Genomic DNA, 19,329 nt, shown 5'->3' with positions numbered 1-19,329 from the left:
TTTGATCTTTTACATTCATTTTTTTTTTCATTTTATAGAGGAAAGTATGGTGAATTTATATTAAATAAAAACAAAAAATATCTAAAAATGCCATTTTAACCCTTAGTGTATCCTTAAGTATTTTGGAATTCCAACCAGTGATATAGAAGTAGCACAGATCAAAGATTCTGACAAATTTTTTGTTGTCTCACATAAATTTACATTTAATCCCTTTTACCTGATCTTTTTTGTTCGGAGCACTTCCTATAGCCTCACAGATGGATAGATTTATTCAGGTATAAAGTCATATAATATATTATACAATTTAAAATTACAAATATCGCACTAAGCAAGATAAGTTTTGTAAGATATTTAAAACTAAGCGAACCATTCTAAAACTAACATGTGACTTACATTCACGTAATGTTGCTTAAACACAGATAAAAAATACGAAAAGATAGTTTCTATAAAAGTTATAAAAAAGAAAATGATATAATAATAATAATAAAATCATAAAAAAAGCTATTTCAAGTTTAGTCGTACTTCCTAAATTATTCTCCGCTGATCTTATACCAAGGGTAATGCATACAGGTAGCTTGAAGAGCACTTATTTCCAATGGGGTCCTCGACTCATTACGGCACCAATTTAGTTATATGTTAAGTAAAAAAGACAATTTAAAAATATACGCGAACTAAGAATAAAATAAGGAGAAAGTACTAAAGAGAATATATTATAGTGAATACCTCAATAATGACAACTAAAGTTTAAATAACAATTGAATTTGAAACCTAAATATTAATATCTTATACCTTGGCTTTCCTCAAGTAATTTACCTTCTTTAAACAGATTTGCTTTTAAAGCAGATTTAAAACTTGACTTATTTTTTATATGCTTTAGGCTGCTTGGATTGTTCTTTAGGAAATTGCCAAATAAAAGAATGTCATTGACTCAAAGGATGAAATTTTAGGAACTACAAAATTGTTTTTAATAAATCTTGTCTTTGTATGTATCTCAGACACTTAAGTAAAGTTATGTTTCAAAAAGTTTGTGCATTTATCGTGAAAAATATTGAATGCATGATTCAGACGGAGTTGCTTCGCTCTGTCAAATACTTTAAGGATATGGATATTTTCTAAAACATGATAATTAATACTAGTTCTAGTAGGTTAGTTTTAAACAAAGCTATAATTATTCTGTTTTGTGAAATTTGTAGTTTTCGGTTTCAGTTTCTTATTTAGACCGGAATACCAAGATGAACAAGAATAATCTAAATGGCATTGGACAAGGGCAGACGCTAAGGCAAATTTTGTTTTTGGTCTTCGCAATTCCAAAAATATTAATTTCAAATTCATAAATGTATTGGATACCAACAGGAGCACTCTAATTAAGTCTCAAAATAATTTAAGATGCACTCACGATAAAACACAAATGTTTCAGCACTTCTGTTATTAAGATCAAATTCTTCATGCACGACTTATTTCAGAAAGCAATGATTAGCCTTAAAGTTAAATGGTTTTGGCCTTTATTTAAATTGCATCGTTTGTTACAACTCGCAGTGAATTGCAATTCATACGTGAAAATTAGTCTCATTTTAGCAATAAGTTCAATTATAACACTCGTTTATAAACATTTATCAATAGCATCAGACAATTGCATGTTTTTCATATCTCTTTCAGACTCAGTTACGTTGAATACTGTTTAAAAAAAACGGTTCCCTGACTAACATTACAAAACCTTACCCTTGTCGAAGCATAAATTCTGGCCACATTATCTTTCATGTCTGATCAAATTTCTTGTAATGACTTATATATAAGTAGGAATTACACAAAAAATAAGTTTTTTTGTTTTTATACTGAATACAAAGTAAATAAAAAAAAGAAATAGAAACTTCCAACACATGAGTTATATAAAGTTTATCGATGCAAATGTACAAACACTGTAAATGTAAGGTATATTAATTCTATTAAACTAGTTTTTTTTTTCAGGCGTTGAATGCAGTAAATGCATATATTCACGGAGGTGGTGACCCGAATAAGGTACAGGACAAGGAAACAGGAAATACATTTCTCCACTGTGCAGCTAAGCACAACTTTAAAAATGTTGCCGAAAAGTTGCTCGAACATGGAATGAACGCATTAGCTAAGAACAAAGATGGAAAAATTGCTTTGCAAATTGCTATAGATAAAAAGCATGATGACATGAGTGCCCTTATTGCTAGGAATATGAAACCAGTCGAGTAAGAATTTATTACATATTTCAATGTTGATAATTTCTCTTCTATGTAGTAATAAACATGATATGTATATTCATGTAAGGCATCGCGTAGTTCAGTCTAGTGCATAATCCTTAAAAATAAATTAACAATAACACTGTTTATTATTATTTTCACTGACTTTGTTTTCGTTTAAGATTACGATGTCTATTTGGAAGAAGTAAGGAAAATGATGAAATATTTGATATAGATAGCGAATTGATCAACTCTAATTGTGATTTTACGGTGAGTTTTAGCGTATCTTAAATTATCAGTTAGTAGACCTATTGCCTTTGACTGTTGGAAAACTGTAGGCTTTGCACTTTGTTTCGGAAATGCTTTGATTGCTTTCTCGTGTGGGACGTTCTTAATTACTTTAATTCGTCATATCTAATTCGTCCATGTTTAGCATTGTGTTTTAACATATATCCTGAAGCAAGAAACATTATAAGTCTGGCGGTTTAATTACTTGAGAGAAATGGGCCAACAAAATACTTTCGATTTTCAACTCGCTCCTAACTTTTGCTTTTCGTCAAATTCCTATCGATATTACAATTTTTAAACGTATAAAGAGATACAGAGAGATAGCATTTACATTTAAGATCATAATTTACATGCCTTTTAATCATCTTATGTATCAAATTACAACAGTATCACAAACATTTGCCGTCTTTTACATTTTGTCAAGTTAATTCTTCTGTGAACGAAGGGAATAATTACGGTAAGCATCACCTATCACGGACACAGTAATAACAGATATTCGATTTACAGGATCAATCTAAAATGTACAACTTGAAGCCCTTTTTAATATTTGTAAAACAGTAAATTATAAGGGAAACATTCTTTATCCCAATGCTAAAATCATATGAAAATAGGTTATGGCGAACCCGTAAAATTCCTTTTCGAAATTTTTATACAATGATACATTAGCAGTGGGAAGGCATTGAACTAATAACTTTGAGTCATAAAAGAATTTAAAACGATACCGTGACTGTTGTGATTATTTTAAATTTTGAATCATAAAATAGATTTTAAAAGAATAGATTGATAAATAAAGAATTAATCATTTTTAATAACGTTAAAACCACTCCAATGTTGATTTGATGATTAAGCTCTTCTGAAATATAATGCATGTAATTTATTTTTTTTTGCAGTTCTTTTGTAAATAGTCTTTCAAATATTCCCAGCTATGGCAACATTGCTTTATACGTAAAAACAAATTATAAAGAAAGATCATATCTTTGTGTGAATTGATTTCAAATACTTGTATATCGCATGACTTTAAACCTTAGGATGTAAATTGGTGTAATTATTTGATATCTAATACTATGCCTACACAACATTGGATTTTATTTGCTACAGCCTTGCGTCCATAGAGTAATCTTTAGACTTTTATAGATTATAAGGACAATCATTAAATATATCTATGAGATCTGAAAAAAAGAAAACTATTATGCAAAGCAAATAACTTCGGCAAGAGGTTTAAGACGTGAAAGTGTTATTGCTTTTTTCAGACTACTTTTATGCCATTGTATTTTAATTGTATCATTGTAGCAGTTTGCCTTTTCATATTCAGTCAGCATTGACGGCTATTGATTTAAATATTGAATGTTCAGATTTTGTACAAAAACAAATTTGATATTAATATTGTTAATCAAATGAATTTCAAAAATGCATCTTTTAGAAATATACAAAGACAGTTGATGAAATGCAATGCACGACCAATCAGCTAATGATATAAACCAGGTTTTATACAAATCATGTTTATAACAAACTGCTGTAACGAACACATTTTTCTTGCACACCGAACTGCCGTTTCTGGTGCCGGCAAACCCCATCTGGCACCCCCTTGCCAGATTACTCTCGTGCTGTTAATGACTATTAGCCATTCATGCATTGACTACGTTAAACACGGAACAATCTGGTATCTTGATATATCTCCGTTCCTTATAGTATATTTCTCGATTCAAAATACGTTATGTTACGTTAAGAACGTACCGTTACGCTACAAACGATAAAACTTCAATGGAACTTTGTTATTTTTCGTCAGTGAAACGCCATGACGTCACTTCTGTTTATGACGTTGGTTTCTAGCTTTTTGTGTACAAATTCTACTATAAAAAAAGAGTACTACAAAGACATTTTTTTCTATTATTTATAAAATACGGTATGCAAGAAAAAATCTGTATGGATACAAATCTTTATGTAAATTTCGATATTTCAATACTAGTCCCGAGAATTTCCTTATAACCGGAGTTTAATGTAATAATTAAAGTAATATGATATGCTTGTATATATATGACATATAGACATATAACACGTCAAAACACTTAAGAATTATCAAACAAAAAGCAGGGAAACATATAGCCATATACTACCAAAACTGCTGAAAATATGAACGCCATGATACTAAAATTCGGTACAGGTAAAGGAATTCCCTTCTCGAAGCCTTAATAAGTTTATAAACGGTTACTATGGTAATTATTCTTTATTCTTTAAAAGGAAACATTACTAGCAGTTTTAGACAGTCTTAAGGATGAGAAGGAAGATGGCGTTGATGTATATGACACCAAGCTGTTGGAAGAAGATAAGAGTGGAAAACTACCGGACGACCCTGCCTTCAACTGCAAAGATCACACTGTTTTCCATATCCTAGCTGAAAAAGGACATAAGGTTAATTGATAAATGAAAAATAAATGAAAAATGAAAATAAGTTTTTAAGTAAATATGAAAACTGTTATGTTAATTCGACATAAACAAATGTTGTCACACAACATAAATGCACGATTTAAAACAGGCTTTTAATGTGATCTCAGGCAGTTGTTATTTATTTTTAAAACTGAATAATTAGCCTAAGTAAGGTTTGATAACTTGCTTAAACAACCAACAGTCATACAAATTCCTTCTTGTTCAGCGTTTAAGATATTTTCACTGAATTGATATCTTTCAATAAACATGTTTCAAATAGTTATAAAATCATTAAAACAAACACAAATAATAATCTCAAGATAGGATATTATGTTTCACAACTTTTTATGCCCCCGAAGGGAGGCATATTAGTTTTCAACTGTCCGTCCGTTCGTTCGTTCGTTAGTTAGTTCGTTAGTCACAACGTTAACTTTTTGCATGAAGGCACCTTACTCGCGAACCACTGCACCCAGGACCTTCAAACTTCACGTGCTGATAGCACTTATTAAGTATACCACCCCTACTGACTTTGGGGTCACCAGGTCAAAGGTCAAGGTCACAGGGGCCAACGTTAACTTTTTGCATGAAGGCACTTTACTCGCGAACCATTGCACCCAGGACCTTCAAACTTCACATGCTGATAGTACTTATTGAGTACACTACTCTTTATGACTTTGGGATCACCAGGTCAAAGGTCAAGGTCACAGAGGCCAACGTTAACTTTTGCATGAAGGCACTTTACTCGCGAACCACTGCACCCGGAACCTTCAAACTTCACATGTTGATAGTACTTATTGAGTATACCACTCCTACTGAATTTGGGGTCACTAGGTCAAAGGTCAAGGTCACAGGGGCCAACGTTAACTTTTTGCATGAAGGCACTTTACTCGCGAACCACTGCACCCAGGACATTCAAATTTCACGTGGCGATAGTACTTATTGAGTATACTACCCCTACTGACTTTGGGGTCACCAGGTCAAAGGTCAATGTCACAGGGGCCAACGTTAACTTTTTGCATGAAGGCACTTTACTCGCGAATCACTGCACCCACGACCTTCATACTTCACAAGCTGATAGTACTTATTGAGTACTACACTCCTACTGACTTTGGGGGTCACCAGGTCAAAGGTCAAGGCCACAGGGGCCAACATTAACTTTTTGCATGAAGGCACTTTACTCAGGACCTTCAAACTTTACAAGCTGATAGTACTTTATGAGTACACCAACCCTACTGACTTTGGGGTCACTAGGTTAAAGGTCAAGGTCACAGGGGCCAACGTTAACTTTTTGCATGAAGGCACTTTACATGCGAACCACTTCACCCAGGACCTTCAAACTTCACATGCTGATAGTACTTATTGAGTACAACACCTCTACTGACTTTGGGGTCACCAGGTCAAAGGTCAAGGTGCTGCGGGGGCATTTGTCACCATTAGTGACAGCTCTTGTTTAATACACAAAAGCAGATTTTTAGTTGTAGTTTTGCTTTGTGATTCTTTATAATATAAAGACTCAAAAACTACGAAAACATTGTTGGTCAGTTTTCTCCTTAAAATTTAGTGTACCAAATCTTTATTACAGGAAGCAATAAATCATCATATACTTAGACTTATGATTAGCCATAAATGGAACGAGTGGGCAAGGAAGAAGTTTGTGTTAGTATCTTTAGTCAAATAATCAAAATAATCTGAGGATTAAATGGTGTTTTTTTTAGGTCCGGTAGCGTAAATTGACTCGGCCAGTAGATCTTGTTAAAGCAATAAATATAAGCGCATGATTAACTGGTCGTTTATAAGTTCTTGATTTATTATTTAAGTTTACAAGCTGTATATATGAAGGTTTGTACGTAGCTATGTTAGATAGATTCTTGCGTAAACTAAGATCAATCATTTTTAACTCTTCAAACGTTGTTCTTAAGGCAATTTATATTGATATCACACAAATTGTGGTACATGAAATATATACGTACTTATCATGAATTATCTACGAGTTTGAACGAGAAGTGAATGAAAAAGTGTTACTACCTTTGTGAACATATATCTATTTCTTTTTTTTGTTTTTTTTCAGGACTAATTTCGTTTTGTACCTCTTAAGCTTGTTCTCTTTGACATTTTCTGTTGCTGTGGGTGCAACTTCCGCCGACGTAAGGGAATATGACACAAGATTACAACATTCACGTGCTGTTTTCGAAATTGTCGCATATGGTTTTGTAATCAAAGCTATTGTTAATGAAATTATCCAAGTGGTGAGGTAATAGGATTTTGAAATATAGCATCAGACAAAATTGACATCGACTATCCAATATTACCATTTAATATAAATATAAAAGTGAAGGTAAACAATAAGAACAAATGTTTTATGTACAATAGATTTATGTCCCTTTTAGGATTTTTAATGGCTGTACATAAAACGCAGATTAAGTTTGGCATTTACATAATTATCTGTTAATCTTATTTACACGGAAATCAATAAATCCATCGGAACAAAACAATGTATAATGTTTCATCGAATCATTCTGAAAGTTAATTTTACATTTTTTTCAGGCATAGACTCACCTACTGCAAACAACTTCTCAACTGGTTGGAGCTAATTTCAGCGGTACTCTTGTTGCTAGTACTTCCCGTGCGTTACATTAATATCCGGGCTCATTGGTATATTTTCGCTGTGGGATATTTCCTATGGGTGATAAAAATCTTCAAGTATGCAGTAGTGTTCAGGTAAACTTGACAAAATTATACTGAACAAAACATTTTGCACGCTTTTTTTTCCTAAGAATAAAAGAATATTAAACTCAAATGTTATAAACTATTGAAAACATATTAGGGGGAAGAGACTGAAAACAAAATAAAATGCCGTCATTTTTTTTGCCGTATCTAAATGAGCATTTACATGTAATATATGGGTGATATTTAACCATTTGCTTGTGTAAAATTGATATATATTTTGTACCTTCTTCATTTGATAAAAGGTATTTCTGAATTTAGAACTTGTATATGTATTTTCTGATCATTTAAAAATTGCTTAAGTTGTAAAATGAATATGCGTGTTTTCATATGTTTGGATTTGTATGTGCTATTGATAGCGCGTTGATCTAGTTGTTAGCATAATTAAGGAGAGGTGGTTTGATATTACACTGAAAAAAAATCTCAAACAGCGGGTTGATTAGTTTGTTCACGACAGTGTGTTTGGTATGCAAAATAAACAACATATTATTACACAAGATAAGAACATAGATTTCTAGTATAGATAATTGTCAGTGCTTATGCAAATGCACAATATTGTATAGCTAAATATTTGAGTTTAATAGTGTTCGCACAGTGTATGTTATTTGAAAGGATCTTTTATTGATGTCAAAATGCTTCGTCCCTTAATTGCGCTCTTCCAAGAAAGGATAACGTTACGTAAGGTTTGTTAAAGTACATATTGTTTAATGCTACTTCTGCAACAATTAAGGTACTACCAGACAAAAATGTTACACTTGAGTCATACTTGTGTTGACAAAGTGTTAGATTCATAATCATATGTTCCCCTTTTGTCTTGTTATATATTTGCAATTAAAACATGTATCCAATCTCTTCAAATAAAGAAATAATCTCAGAATCCTTCGGTCCTCCACAGTTGTAAAATATGATCGATGGGAATATAGAATAGCTTAGGATAGAAGGAAGTACTATGACTTGTTATGTAGTGTATATTGTTCATGCCACAGTTTACATTTCGCTTTATGCTAAAAGTATGTTACATAGTATATATTTTCTATCGTTTTACCTAGCGAAACTGGGGCATACGCAGAATCACTAAGAACAATATTTTGGAGAAACTTCCTTCCGTTCAGTTTGCTGTTTTGTATTGTAAACCTTGCATTTGGAGGGACTTTTCTTCTTGTCCTGAAAGGCGATGGAGACTTGGACATTCATGACGAAACAAGGTAAAATAGCCTATGTTTGTATTGTAAAACGGCTTATTTAAGGTATTGAACCCGTAATAGAGTACCTCCTTTTTGAAGAGATTTCAATTCCTACCATAAACCTACTTTGACTACAATTTTCATGGGGCGTAGGTTCAAGCCCCACTGGGATCAATTTTTTTTCCATATTTTCATTTTTTCTAGCAAGTTTTTACTTCTTTCAAGACTTATGATGGATGTATTGTACAAAAGTGGAAAATTTCATTTCATAAGCGATATCTTGCTGTTACAAGTGAATTTACCTCTGAATCAGGAGGGGTAAAGTTGGACATCTTTAAAAGTACTTAGTTACATGCGGTAAAAGTTCTCTATTTTGCCTTCATTCCTTAGATTACATATTGTGGAAGAAATGCAGGTAGGTTTTACTTCTGCCCCAAGGTTATTTTTGAATGAAGGGAGCAACATTCAAAACAGACCCTCAGGATTCGACCTTAATTTTTCAATGTTGGAGTTAGGATTCTGTCTCATTAAATCTGTTTAATTGAGACGTCCTAGAAAAAAAATATATTTACAGTTTTATTTTGTGTTTTATTATTGTTTAACAATAGTTTGATGTTTGTTTGATCAAAATTAATGCTGCAATGAATTCTTTGCAAACGTTTTAGACAGTGGCCATCACACTGAAATTTGTCTCATCTTGAGCTTGAGGAATTACCATAAATTATACAAAATTTACAAAAAACGGCACGGTAAAAATTGTTTAAATTTTGCAACACAGTGCAAAACATGGTCCGCTTTAAGAATATACCAAGCAAATGCCATTTTTAAACATTATTATTAGGGGTCCAATACCAAGACATAATATACTAATAGGTGTTCTGCACGGTTAAAAAACATGGTAAAAAATGAGTGTTAGACACTAGTGGTCCGATTTTAATGCAATTTCCTGTAGATTTATGTTATACGTATACATACTTTAGGAAGAAAAATCATATTTTCATTTTATTCATTTAGAGGTTTTATTTCATGTTTTTGAGTGGTATATTAAAATATAACGATCTGTTACATTTGTAACTAATAACGAAGGTCTAAAGGTGGGATTTCATCTTATGTTTTCACCGTTACGAAACTGCAATTGAACGCGGAATAATCATCCTTAATCCTAACTGACAGAACATTCTTTAAAATACATATATAAGATACAACTTATTATAAATACATAAGAAATGTAAGGGCTCCGCTTTGTTAGGATGCAAATCTCGAAAGTATTTAACTTCTCTAAATAGGTTAACGTCTTTGCGTTGGACATTGCCCAGTGCGCATGACAAAGCCATTAGGTGTATTCGACTGGGAAATGTTGGCTATTCTGTCAATAATGTACTCTCCACCTATTAATATTAAACCAATTAGAATTAAGTTTATGGATTATATTTGCCTGCTTTACTCAAGAAACACAACACAATCAGATTCCACGTTAATAAGCTACTTCATGATCTTAATTCATTAAATAACGGCCTTTTCTCAACTGGGTAATTGTTGCATATTATGAAAGGCGGAGTACCACTACACACTTAATACTTAACGAAAAATGTCCAGTCGAATACGCATAAGGTGTGAAATAAGAACATGTGTTGTTTTCTTAAAAGGTTGAAATATCTTTTACTCGTGAATAATTGATTTTACATTTTCGTTTATGCATGTGTCACTCGTAAAGATATTGCATCTTCTGTCAATACGGTTCTTACACTAAAACAAAAGATATACTCCATGTCTGCTGTCTTCTCCATAAAGATATATTACCGACGCCTCATAATTAAAAGCAACCCAATATATGTTTAAAGTTACCTACTGTTGAACATAAATCATATGATTGGTGACCAATCCAATATAATGCGTTTTGCGCAGACAGATTAATGAAATGGCCACAGATTTGTCACAGAACGCAAAGCGCTTTTATGCTTAAGTGAGAAACAAACGTATATGCACTACTCAACTAAGACGGATTTCTACAGAGCAACAGATGACAGAAATCCAAAAGTCTCACCGAAACCGTTCTTTACAAGATAGCATACAGAAGGAAACAATTTCCACCATGTCGATAGTGTATACTCAAGGGCTACGAAATCCTCAAGATTCTTCCATCAAAGCTCCTATACATTTTTTGCCACTCAGGATATAAGATGAGCCATCATCAATCCAACTTTAGAGTAAACATTCAAGAACTATCTCATAATGCTCATTAAGATTAAGCACCAGCTGGCGTTCTGAACACGACTAACTGGGCAACATATGCCTATATAAACCAAGCATCGAAAGAACAGTCTACGAGTAGACGAACTCATTCGTGACTGGAACAGACTGCAGATAGCAAACAAGACCACGACTGAGAATTCAAAGTTTACTACCAGGTCAGCTGTCTGTACCACATTATACTAGAGGCAATGCGTAATATAAACAATTCTAAATGCGCTTTCTGCAACTTTTTCTTGTAAATACGACTGGAAAGTAGCGCACCTGTCTCATTCTCGGATTTGAGGTGTCTGAGAAAACTGCCGACTAAACAAAGCAGGAAGAGGACGAGGAACATAAATAGCTTTACTGCACACAATAAATTTGAAGTTTCTTGTTTAACGAGGGTAGTGGACGAAAGTCCAAAACTGAAATGAATTGATCTACTTATTTCCAACCAAGCCCGTGGAAGGCGTAATATTTACCTCCCCAGCATCCAATCTAGGCCGATACTGCTGGAAACAGTAGCAATTTAAGTAAATCTCTTTGCACTGAACGCAGGTCAGAATATTAGCCATGACCGAAAATCGAACAAGAACCGCTTGCGTCGGAGAGTCCAACTTGCTAACCACTGCGCCACTGACTAAGTATGGAAGTTCTTATTCATGTCTGTATTACAAGGAATTGATCGTAGCTTGATATTTATATTAATACTGATCGCCTAACAGAAACAGTGCTTTTTTATATTTATCATGAATATTGAGAATGACAGGTTTTCCTTAATTTTCAATTTGTACCTGTACATACGGCTGAAAAGAGCGCATCAGTCTTATTCTCAAATTTGAAGTGAAGTAAACTGTCTGAGAAAGCTCCAAGCTTAACGAAATAAGGAGAAGACGATGAGCATATGTAGCTTTTCTGTACACTATTGAAGATATAATTATGTTTTGCTAGGAGTTTTAGGTAGCTCGACATTTATATCAAAACTGATCGTCTAGCAGAAAAAGTGTTGTTTAAATTACTAACGGAACTATGCTTAAGGTGTCCGTTTAGATATTTAACATTAATACTGTGAATGACATGTTACATTTAGTTTTCATTTAATTTAGCCTTTTTCATTTAAATGATTGATTCAAATAACATATTATTTGATTTCATTGTTTATTGCAATGGCTTTTTTCATGTTTTGAAGTGCAGTATGCCAAAACAAACCATTAAATGGACGATACAAGGCTATATAAATTTGTGTTTCTGCTTTGAAAATGGTGAGTATGAATAACATTATTAAGTGCTAATGATTTGTTCGTTATTAACACTTTAAGATAGTGTATTATTTGGCTTTTTTATATTTTCAGCTCTATGTGGGGAATATGGTATGTTGGATTAAGGACGATGATAGAGGCCCAGCCAGTTGTGGAATACACTGGTTCTGAAGGATATAGGTAATGCAATGTTTTACATGGTATTTGTTATTTCACGGAAACATAGAATATTATATTTTCCTCACATCAAACATAGTTATCATATACTGTTTTGCCTTTTACACAAGACTGTTTAAAGGAATACTAGGCGCAAATTTCATATTTGAAAAATGATTAATAGACCTTTCTAACGTAAACGTAATTACGAAACGGAATACTGAATCCGTAAAATTTTAGGCTAATGTGTGGTCTATGGGAGACAATTTCATCCAATAGTAATGCAATAGTATCTCCCTTAGACCATTATTTGCAAATATCATTTACGGATTCAGAAATCCGTTTCCGATTTACGTTTACGTTAGAAATGTCTAATACTACATATGGATGGTATATGTAAATATGAAATTAAGTTTATGTATATTAACAGTACTATGCATGAGATTAAAAACAGTACACGCTGTATGCATGTATGGCTGAACACAGTGTACTACCACTGAAAACCTCTTGAAGTATCTTAAACAATCCACTGCTACTATTAAAACGACATTTATTTATAAATGTAGCTCTACATACACAATGTATATAATTAAGTTAGACTAAGCTTGATGAAAATTTTCTACATTTGAAAAAAAAAAATCAGCATAAAATGTTTTAGTGAACAAAAGCCATCGGATATCTCTACACAATTAGAATATGTACTATTTTTGACAAACCTCACATGCTTCTTTAAATCAACAGGTATGATGTCATTGCAACTTCAAATTTTGTTTTTTTTTACTTATTTTGTTTTAAAAACCGATACATGTTGAATTTATTATGCATTTTGCGAAGGGACTGTTTTCCTGCCTTCCAAGCGGGGACATGCAATGATAGGGTATGCATAGGAAAAAGGTAAGCCAAAGGCATGAGTATTGCCGCCATAATTATGACGTGAACGATAGTCTTTTTTTTTTTAAATTTTGCAACTATATTAACGGTAGGCAAGAAGAATGATCTAACATGTCTGGCTGAGTAAGACAGGTTATTGCCTAATCCTCGGAAGTGTGTACGAAGCAAATAGAAAATCTAGCTAGCGCCGCGCTGTCCGTCTGGTGTTCCACTGGCAGTCATTGTATAGTATTGTGTTTGATATTTGGTATTTAGTCATTTTATCACAGTTATAAGATACTTATTGAACTCGAAATTGACGACGTATAAAGAATCAAAAGGACCCAGTCAGACATTAGTTAATTTACAATTTGATAACGCAAAACATAGACTAACATAGGCTGAACATTGATTAAAACGTTGTCCTTTTATAATACGTTTGATTTTCAGATCCATGGGAACAATTGTAATGTTGATGTTTATGGCCATGACGATAGTTGTTTTGCTGAATATCCTTATCGCTCAGCTGACCGAAACCTATCATATCATTCAAAGCGACGCTTGGAAATCTGTTGTTGTCAATAGGGCTTGGATCATTGCTCGGTTAGAGAGAAACGCAGTACCCTGTCCATTACAGTGTATCCAAGAATGTATCAAACATCGTCTTCCAGTTTGTCTATCACGGTGCCTACAAGGGAAAGTGAGACACTACACTTCATTATAAAAAATCAATTCATTGGTTTGAATAAGAACATTCGTGATAAAAGACCCTTCAGTTACTGTAACAATAACATATTTGAAATTTGAAAATTGATGATACAATTATGAGAATTTATTAGACACGCATGTTTTTACTTGCATTTTAACAATATATTACTGAATATAAGACTCTCTCGAGCATTGAAGCTTATCCAGCTGCAAAACGCTAAATACGCTTTTGCAAGAAATTTAAGGTATTGGATCCTAAATGACTTTCTGCAATTTTGTACTTTCTGACTGTTTTTGTGCATGTGTTGAGTCACTTTACGACCGAAGAATACCATATTGCTCTCTTTAGAATGCGTAATATCACACGGACATTGCCAAGTTCCTTTACGAGTGTTCTAGTTTTAACTAAAACTTACTGTTTACACAACTTTGTGCTTGCGGTCATGCGTGCGTCCGTGACATTATCTCAGGCTTGACATGGCAATTAAGCTGATTGTTTGATTTTAAAAGTTTGAAACGATAAATCAACAATTATGCTTGTGCTATTACTCAAACCAGCAGTATGTCGAATGTTATAATTTAAAACACATTTATTGAATGAATTTGATACGTTTAAATAATATGAAAAGAATCCACAATTGGACATTTTCCTGATGATTGAAATAGGACAAATTAGCGATATAGTTGATACTGTTAGCTATGACATTGATATATTCTTTTTTTTTGGTTGGATTTAACGTCGCACCGACACATGATAGGTCATATGGCAACTTTCAAGCTTTAATGGTGGAAGAAGACCCCAGGTGCCCCTCCGTGCATTCTTTCATCACGAGCGGGCACCTGGGTAGAACCACCGACCTTCCGTAAGCCAGCAGGATGGCTTCCTCACATGAAGAATTCAACGCCCCGAGTGAGGCTCGAACCCACATCGATGAGGGGCAAGTGATTTGAAGTCAGCGACCTTAACCACTCGGCCACGGAGGCCGCCTTGATATATTCTAGAGTAAAATCATGCTTAAATTTCGATAAGAAACTTAGTACAAACCTTGATAATTCTTGATAACAAATTATGTTCGTTTGCTTTTCTAGGAAAATCGAGTGTATGAAAGGTATTTAAGCAACAAAGACTTTAAAATGCTTCAAAAGCATTCTACCCCAATGGAACAGATCAGCTCTTCGTTATCTCATATGGAAAATAAACTGGTAAAGACTGATCTAAAAATACAGACGGTAAAAACAAGACTTCGGAAGATGGAAGAAAAACTGGAGAAAAAACTGAATGATATGGAGAATACACTACGGTCATTTAAAAGATAAACTAAATTAACTGTTACACTAGCACTTAAGTATATTTTAACTATAAAAAGTAACTGAATAAGAATGTGTGATGATAAATGTCATTGAGTACTAAGTACAATGTATAACACTGATTTATTATTTGATAGTTTTTAAGCATGTTGCAAATAGTCCTCCCTAATAACCCATTGGGAAAAAAATCTTGTATTATAACGGGTGGAAGTTAATCTGACTGTGAAGTAGGTCTCAAGTGCATGCATATTGTATGATTTGAAAATTGCTAAAAACGTAATTTAAAAATTCAAATATTTTATTCAAGCTTGGATATTAGATATTGAAAATCTTCAATATTTACAAAAAATGGCATTTAAATGAAATTACTTGTCATTAAATGGTATTTAAATGAAATTACTTGTCATTAAATGTATTACCATATAATATTTAGTTAATTGTTCCTCACAACCAGTGTGATCAAGCTATATGTACGTAGATAAAGTTATAGATTTATAATCGGTGTAATTGATTAATTTCAAGCAAATTACCATGTTTACCCCCCCCCCCCCCCCCCCCCCCCCCCCCCCAAAAGAAAGAGAACACTTTTAAAGGAAAGACTTCTAGCTTTTAATTGTTTCGATCAAACTGACCTTAAAAGCTTGCTTATATAGTTGATTTGCTTTCATTCTGAAACATTTGTACAACGCTTAGTTTTCTTGTCCAATCCGATTTTTTAAAAATTGTCCACTAAATCCCATATCATCAGTTCGTCATATACATACCATATCCGTCAAACTATTAAAGATACAAAGTTACATTTTAAACTGTCAATTTTTAATTTCAAGTGAAGTTCGCCTGTTGTATACTTCTGTTACTTACCGTTAAAGAAAATTAATGTATGCTGGAATTTTACAGAAACGATATATCTGTTATAATTTAACCTTTTTCGATAATATATAATTATTACTTTGCCAAACACAGTGGTTGTCTTGGAAAAGATTAAAGTAATTGAAAGAAATAAACATAATGTCATTTCTCGCTTAAACATTTGTATCATTACGACATATTTTCCATATGATGAAGTTCTTTCAACAGTATTACAACTTTTCATATTCCAATAACAATTAATTTGGATATTTCCTTTATTTGAAATGCTCTTGTGATGCACGAAACTGATATTCCTTGTACCTGTAAGTTACCAACACGTCGATGTTGGTGAGTCTCTTACTGATATTTCCGATTGAAATCTTTTACTGGCATCTATATACAACTACATCTATAACCGGGAAATGTGACCATCGTTTGGATGTTAATTTTTAACTGGAACTATGGTGACTTTTCTCTTTTTGCAAACATTTTACATCTGGACAGTCAAACTTGTCAGATTGTGTTTCTTGTTTCAAATCAGTGTGTACTTAATATCTTACTTTAGATACTGGAAGCTTTCAAACAGCCTTAGATGAGTAACGCATGAACAAAAAGTGTTGCATGTCTTATGTGTTACGCTAAAGGAAACGGAAATAACACAGTATCCTGAAATCTGTGACATTATGCTTAGCAATCCGTTTGCATGTCTCGTCCGGAACCATTTTTCTCATGAACGATTACGATATCCCCAGAGAGGAATTTGCAGCAACATATTTTAGCCAAATTAACCCCATGCATTTAACTGACCTACTCTTTAAAGTGTCGTTAAGTACATGTAAGTATTGTTTCGGTATACAATAGGTTTTCTTTTAAGTTTCAAACATTTATGCATTCAAGTGCCCTATGGCGATTTTCATTCTGTTGTAAAAGAAGGAGGGGCTACTACAGCGAAACCTGCCATAAGTTTATAAGTTCTCGCACTGTTATATTTAATTCTAATATGCTTGTCTCCGTTAAAACACACGTACGTTAGAATGACGTCACGTAAACGTGCAGTGACGTCAATGTTTTTGGTGCCAAGAAAGAGCGCTTCTGTATTTCATCTATTGTTTTATATTAAAGGCATATTAGAATCGAAATGATTTATAGCAAAACCGTGTTTTAACACTATTTATACACTGGGGAGGTAATACGTCGTACAAATGTTTTTTACGAGGTGGACGGATAGCTCAGTGGTTTGCACACTGGCTTTCCAATCCTGAGGTCAGGGGTTCGTTCCCCGGCAGCTACTCGGGAATTTTCAGAATAGAGGTGTACTGGTCAGGAAGCCAGGCAATCCTTGCATGAATCAGTGCTAACCGCTGGGCACGTTAATGAACCAGGCTGTCTATTCGCAACGAGCTAGGCTAAATTAGCCGGACACGCCTTATCTGATTTCTGATCTCTCTGCCGTGGGGGCTTTGTCTCACCCTGTCCCTCATGTCAGATCGCCCTGTGTCTGTTCTAGTAGAGGATGAATTATGCGCCCTGTGTGGCTGCATTTGAACTATGTAAAGCGCCTTTGAAGGTGTAATTGAACATGAAAAGGGCGCTATATAAGTCTGGTATAATAATAATAATAATAATAATAATAATAATTTTTCTTTACACGAAAATTGCCGTTAGCTAACAAAGGCAATAACCGATAATCCGGAGTACTTCGAACATGTCATTGTCACAAAATTGTTACAATTCACGTAATGTAGTCGGGTAGAAAATACGGGTGCACTTACACTTCCTCTTCTAGCAAAGTGGTAGAGTGTCTGTCTTAGGTATGAGAGGTCTTGAATTCGAATCCCTGTCGGACCTTGAATTCCATATAGGATACGCTACTTACTGAACTCTCCGGACAGACGGACAGACTTGCTACACGTTAAGTTTGCTCCACGTGATTTTAATTTGATACGAGTATTGGGGGATGACAACGCAGAACGTGTACAAACATTAGCACAACGCTATGGAGAAACTGTTAGTTCTGCTGTAAAGATTCTCCCAGCCCGATAATTTCGAGCAAACAGTTACTTTTTAGGGAAGACGACTGTTCAGCTTATTAGTTTTATATTTAATATCATATGATTGTTTACAACACTGACGGTTATGCAACAGCGGTCATTTGCTCTTAGTATCACATGTTTATGGATTGTGCACCAGAATGGACTTATTCTCCGCATGTTACTGGCAACTTCTACACATGACATATATGTTGAGAACGAATGCCTTTTAACACAATTTTTTTTTCTGTCAAATAATCAAGGAGAACACATGTCCCGCCCGGGTAGTGAACATGTTCTATCAAAATCTTTTGATTACCTTACTAAGTTAATTGGGCGGACAGGCTGTTTAAGAGATTAAGGTTGCATTGCAATCATGTAGTTTTAATTACATTCTTAAACAGTAGCAATTACAACTGATAAATATTCAGCATGCACTTTATAAATATGATGCTATTTATCAAACTTATTAAATGCAAATGATAATATCCAAGGCTGTTTTACTTCTGCATGGCTATGAACCTCCGATGGTCCTTCTACATTATACGTGTACTGAACAATACGGTAAATCAGATACCATACATCACTGTCGACCTACCTTAGCCCGTGTTTCGCGGCCCGGTAATCACACATTGCACGGGCTCCGGTTAGTAAAGTGATGCATACAAATCCCTGATGTTAACGTGATTTCCTTGCAAAAGCAAGAAAGCGTCCGTTTCACGGCAATTGATAAAGTAACAATTCCTATTTCTTGTTAGCACATTACATGACAAGTTAATTTATATTTATGTTTCATTTTAATTGTCCGCTAAGTATATTGCAAAATAGCCCGGTCGGGTAAAATGAAGATATCAATAGCAAATTATCAGATTATTTATCAGGATCGTATTTGTTTTTCCTATCCGTTTTGAATTGTGTTCCGTATTGATCGTTTCTTTCTTGATAGTTTGTATATGTGTCTTATATAACATAAGTTCATTATTCACTGTCGTACTATCCACCCCTGCAGAGGTTAGGGCGACACTACGATGACAAGATGGGACAACATGACAACACGATGCACCAGCACGATAACACGATGCGATAGCAC

The 19,329-nt window shown here is 33.9% G+C and overlaps 1 protein-coding gene across 1 annotated transcript; it reads left to right on the top strand.

Moving 5' to 3' along the window:
• Positions 1 to 257: 257 nt before the first annotated feature.
• Positions 258 to 15,880, top strand: LOC123563805 (uncharacterized). Its single transcript, XM_053525381.1, has 11 exons — positions 258 to 275; positions 1,966 to 2,216; positions 2,390 to 2,477; positions 4,734 to 4,904; positions 6,502 to 6,575; positions 6,988 to 7,170; positions 7,464 to 7,637; positions 8,693 to 8,848; positions 12,412 to 12,498; positions 13,795 to 14,044; positions 15,142 to 15,880. Exons 1-11 carry the CDS (start codon positions 258 to 260, stop codon positions 15,367 to 15,369), a joined length of 1,680 nt encoding a protein of 559 aa, XP_053381356.1. The 3' UTR covers positions 15,370 to 15,880.
• The last annotated feature ends 3,449 nt before the right edge of the window (positions 15,881 to 19,329 follow it).

This window comes from Mercenaria mercenaria, chromosome 2 (genome assembly GCF_021730395.1).
Source record: "Mercenaria mercenaria strain notata chromosome 2, MADL_Memer_1, whole genome shotgun sequence".
In the NCBI taxonomy this organism is placed as follows: domain Eukaryota; kingdom Metazoa; phylum Mollusca; class Bivalvia; order Venerida; family Veneridae; genus Mercenaria; species Mercenaria mercenaria.
This window is presented reverse-complemented; position numbering and strand designations above follow the sequence as displayed.

Bases quoted from the DNA above. Each gene is read 5' to 3' on its own strand.
- LOC123563805 (XM_053525381.1), top strand. The intron at 4,905-6,501 runs GTTAATTGATAA...TCTTTATTACAG, and splicing joins TAGCTGAAAAAGGACATAAG to GAAGCAATAAATCATCATAT. The intron at 7,638-8,692 runs GTAAACTTGACA...CGTTTTACCTAG, and splicing joins AAGTATGCAGTAGTGTTCAG to CGAAACTGGGGCATACGCAG.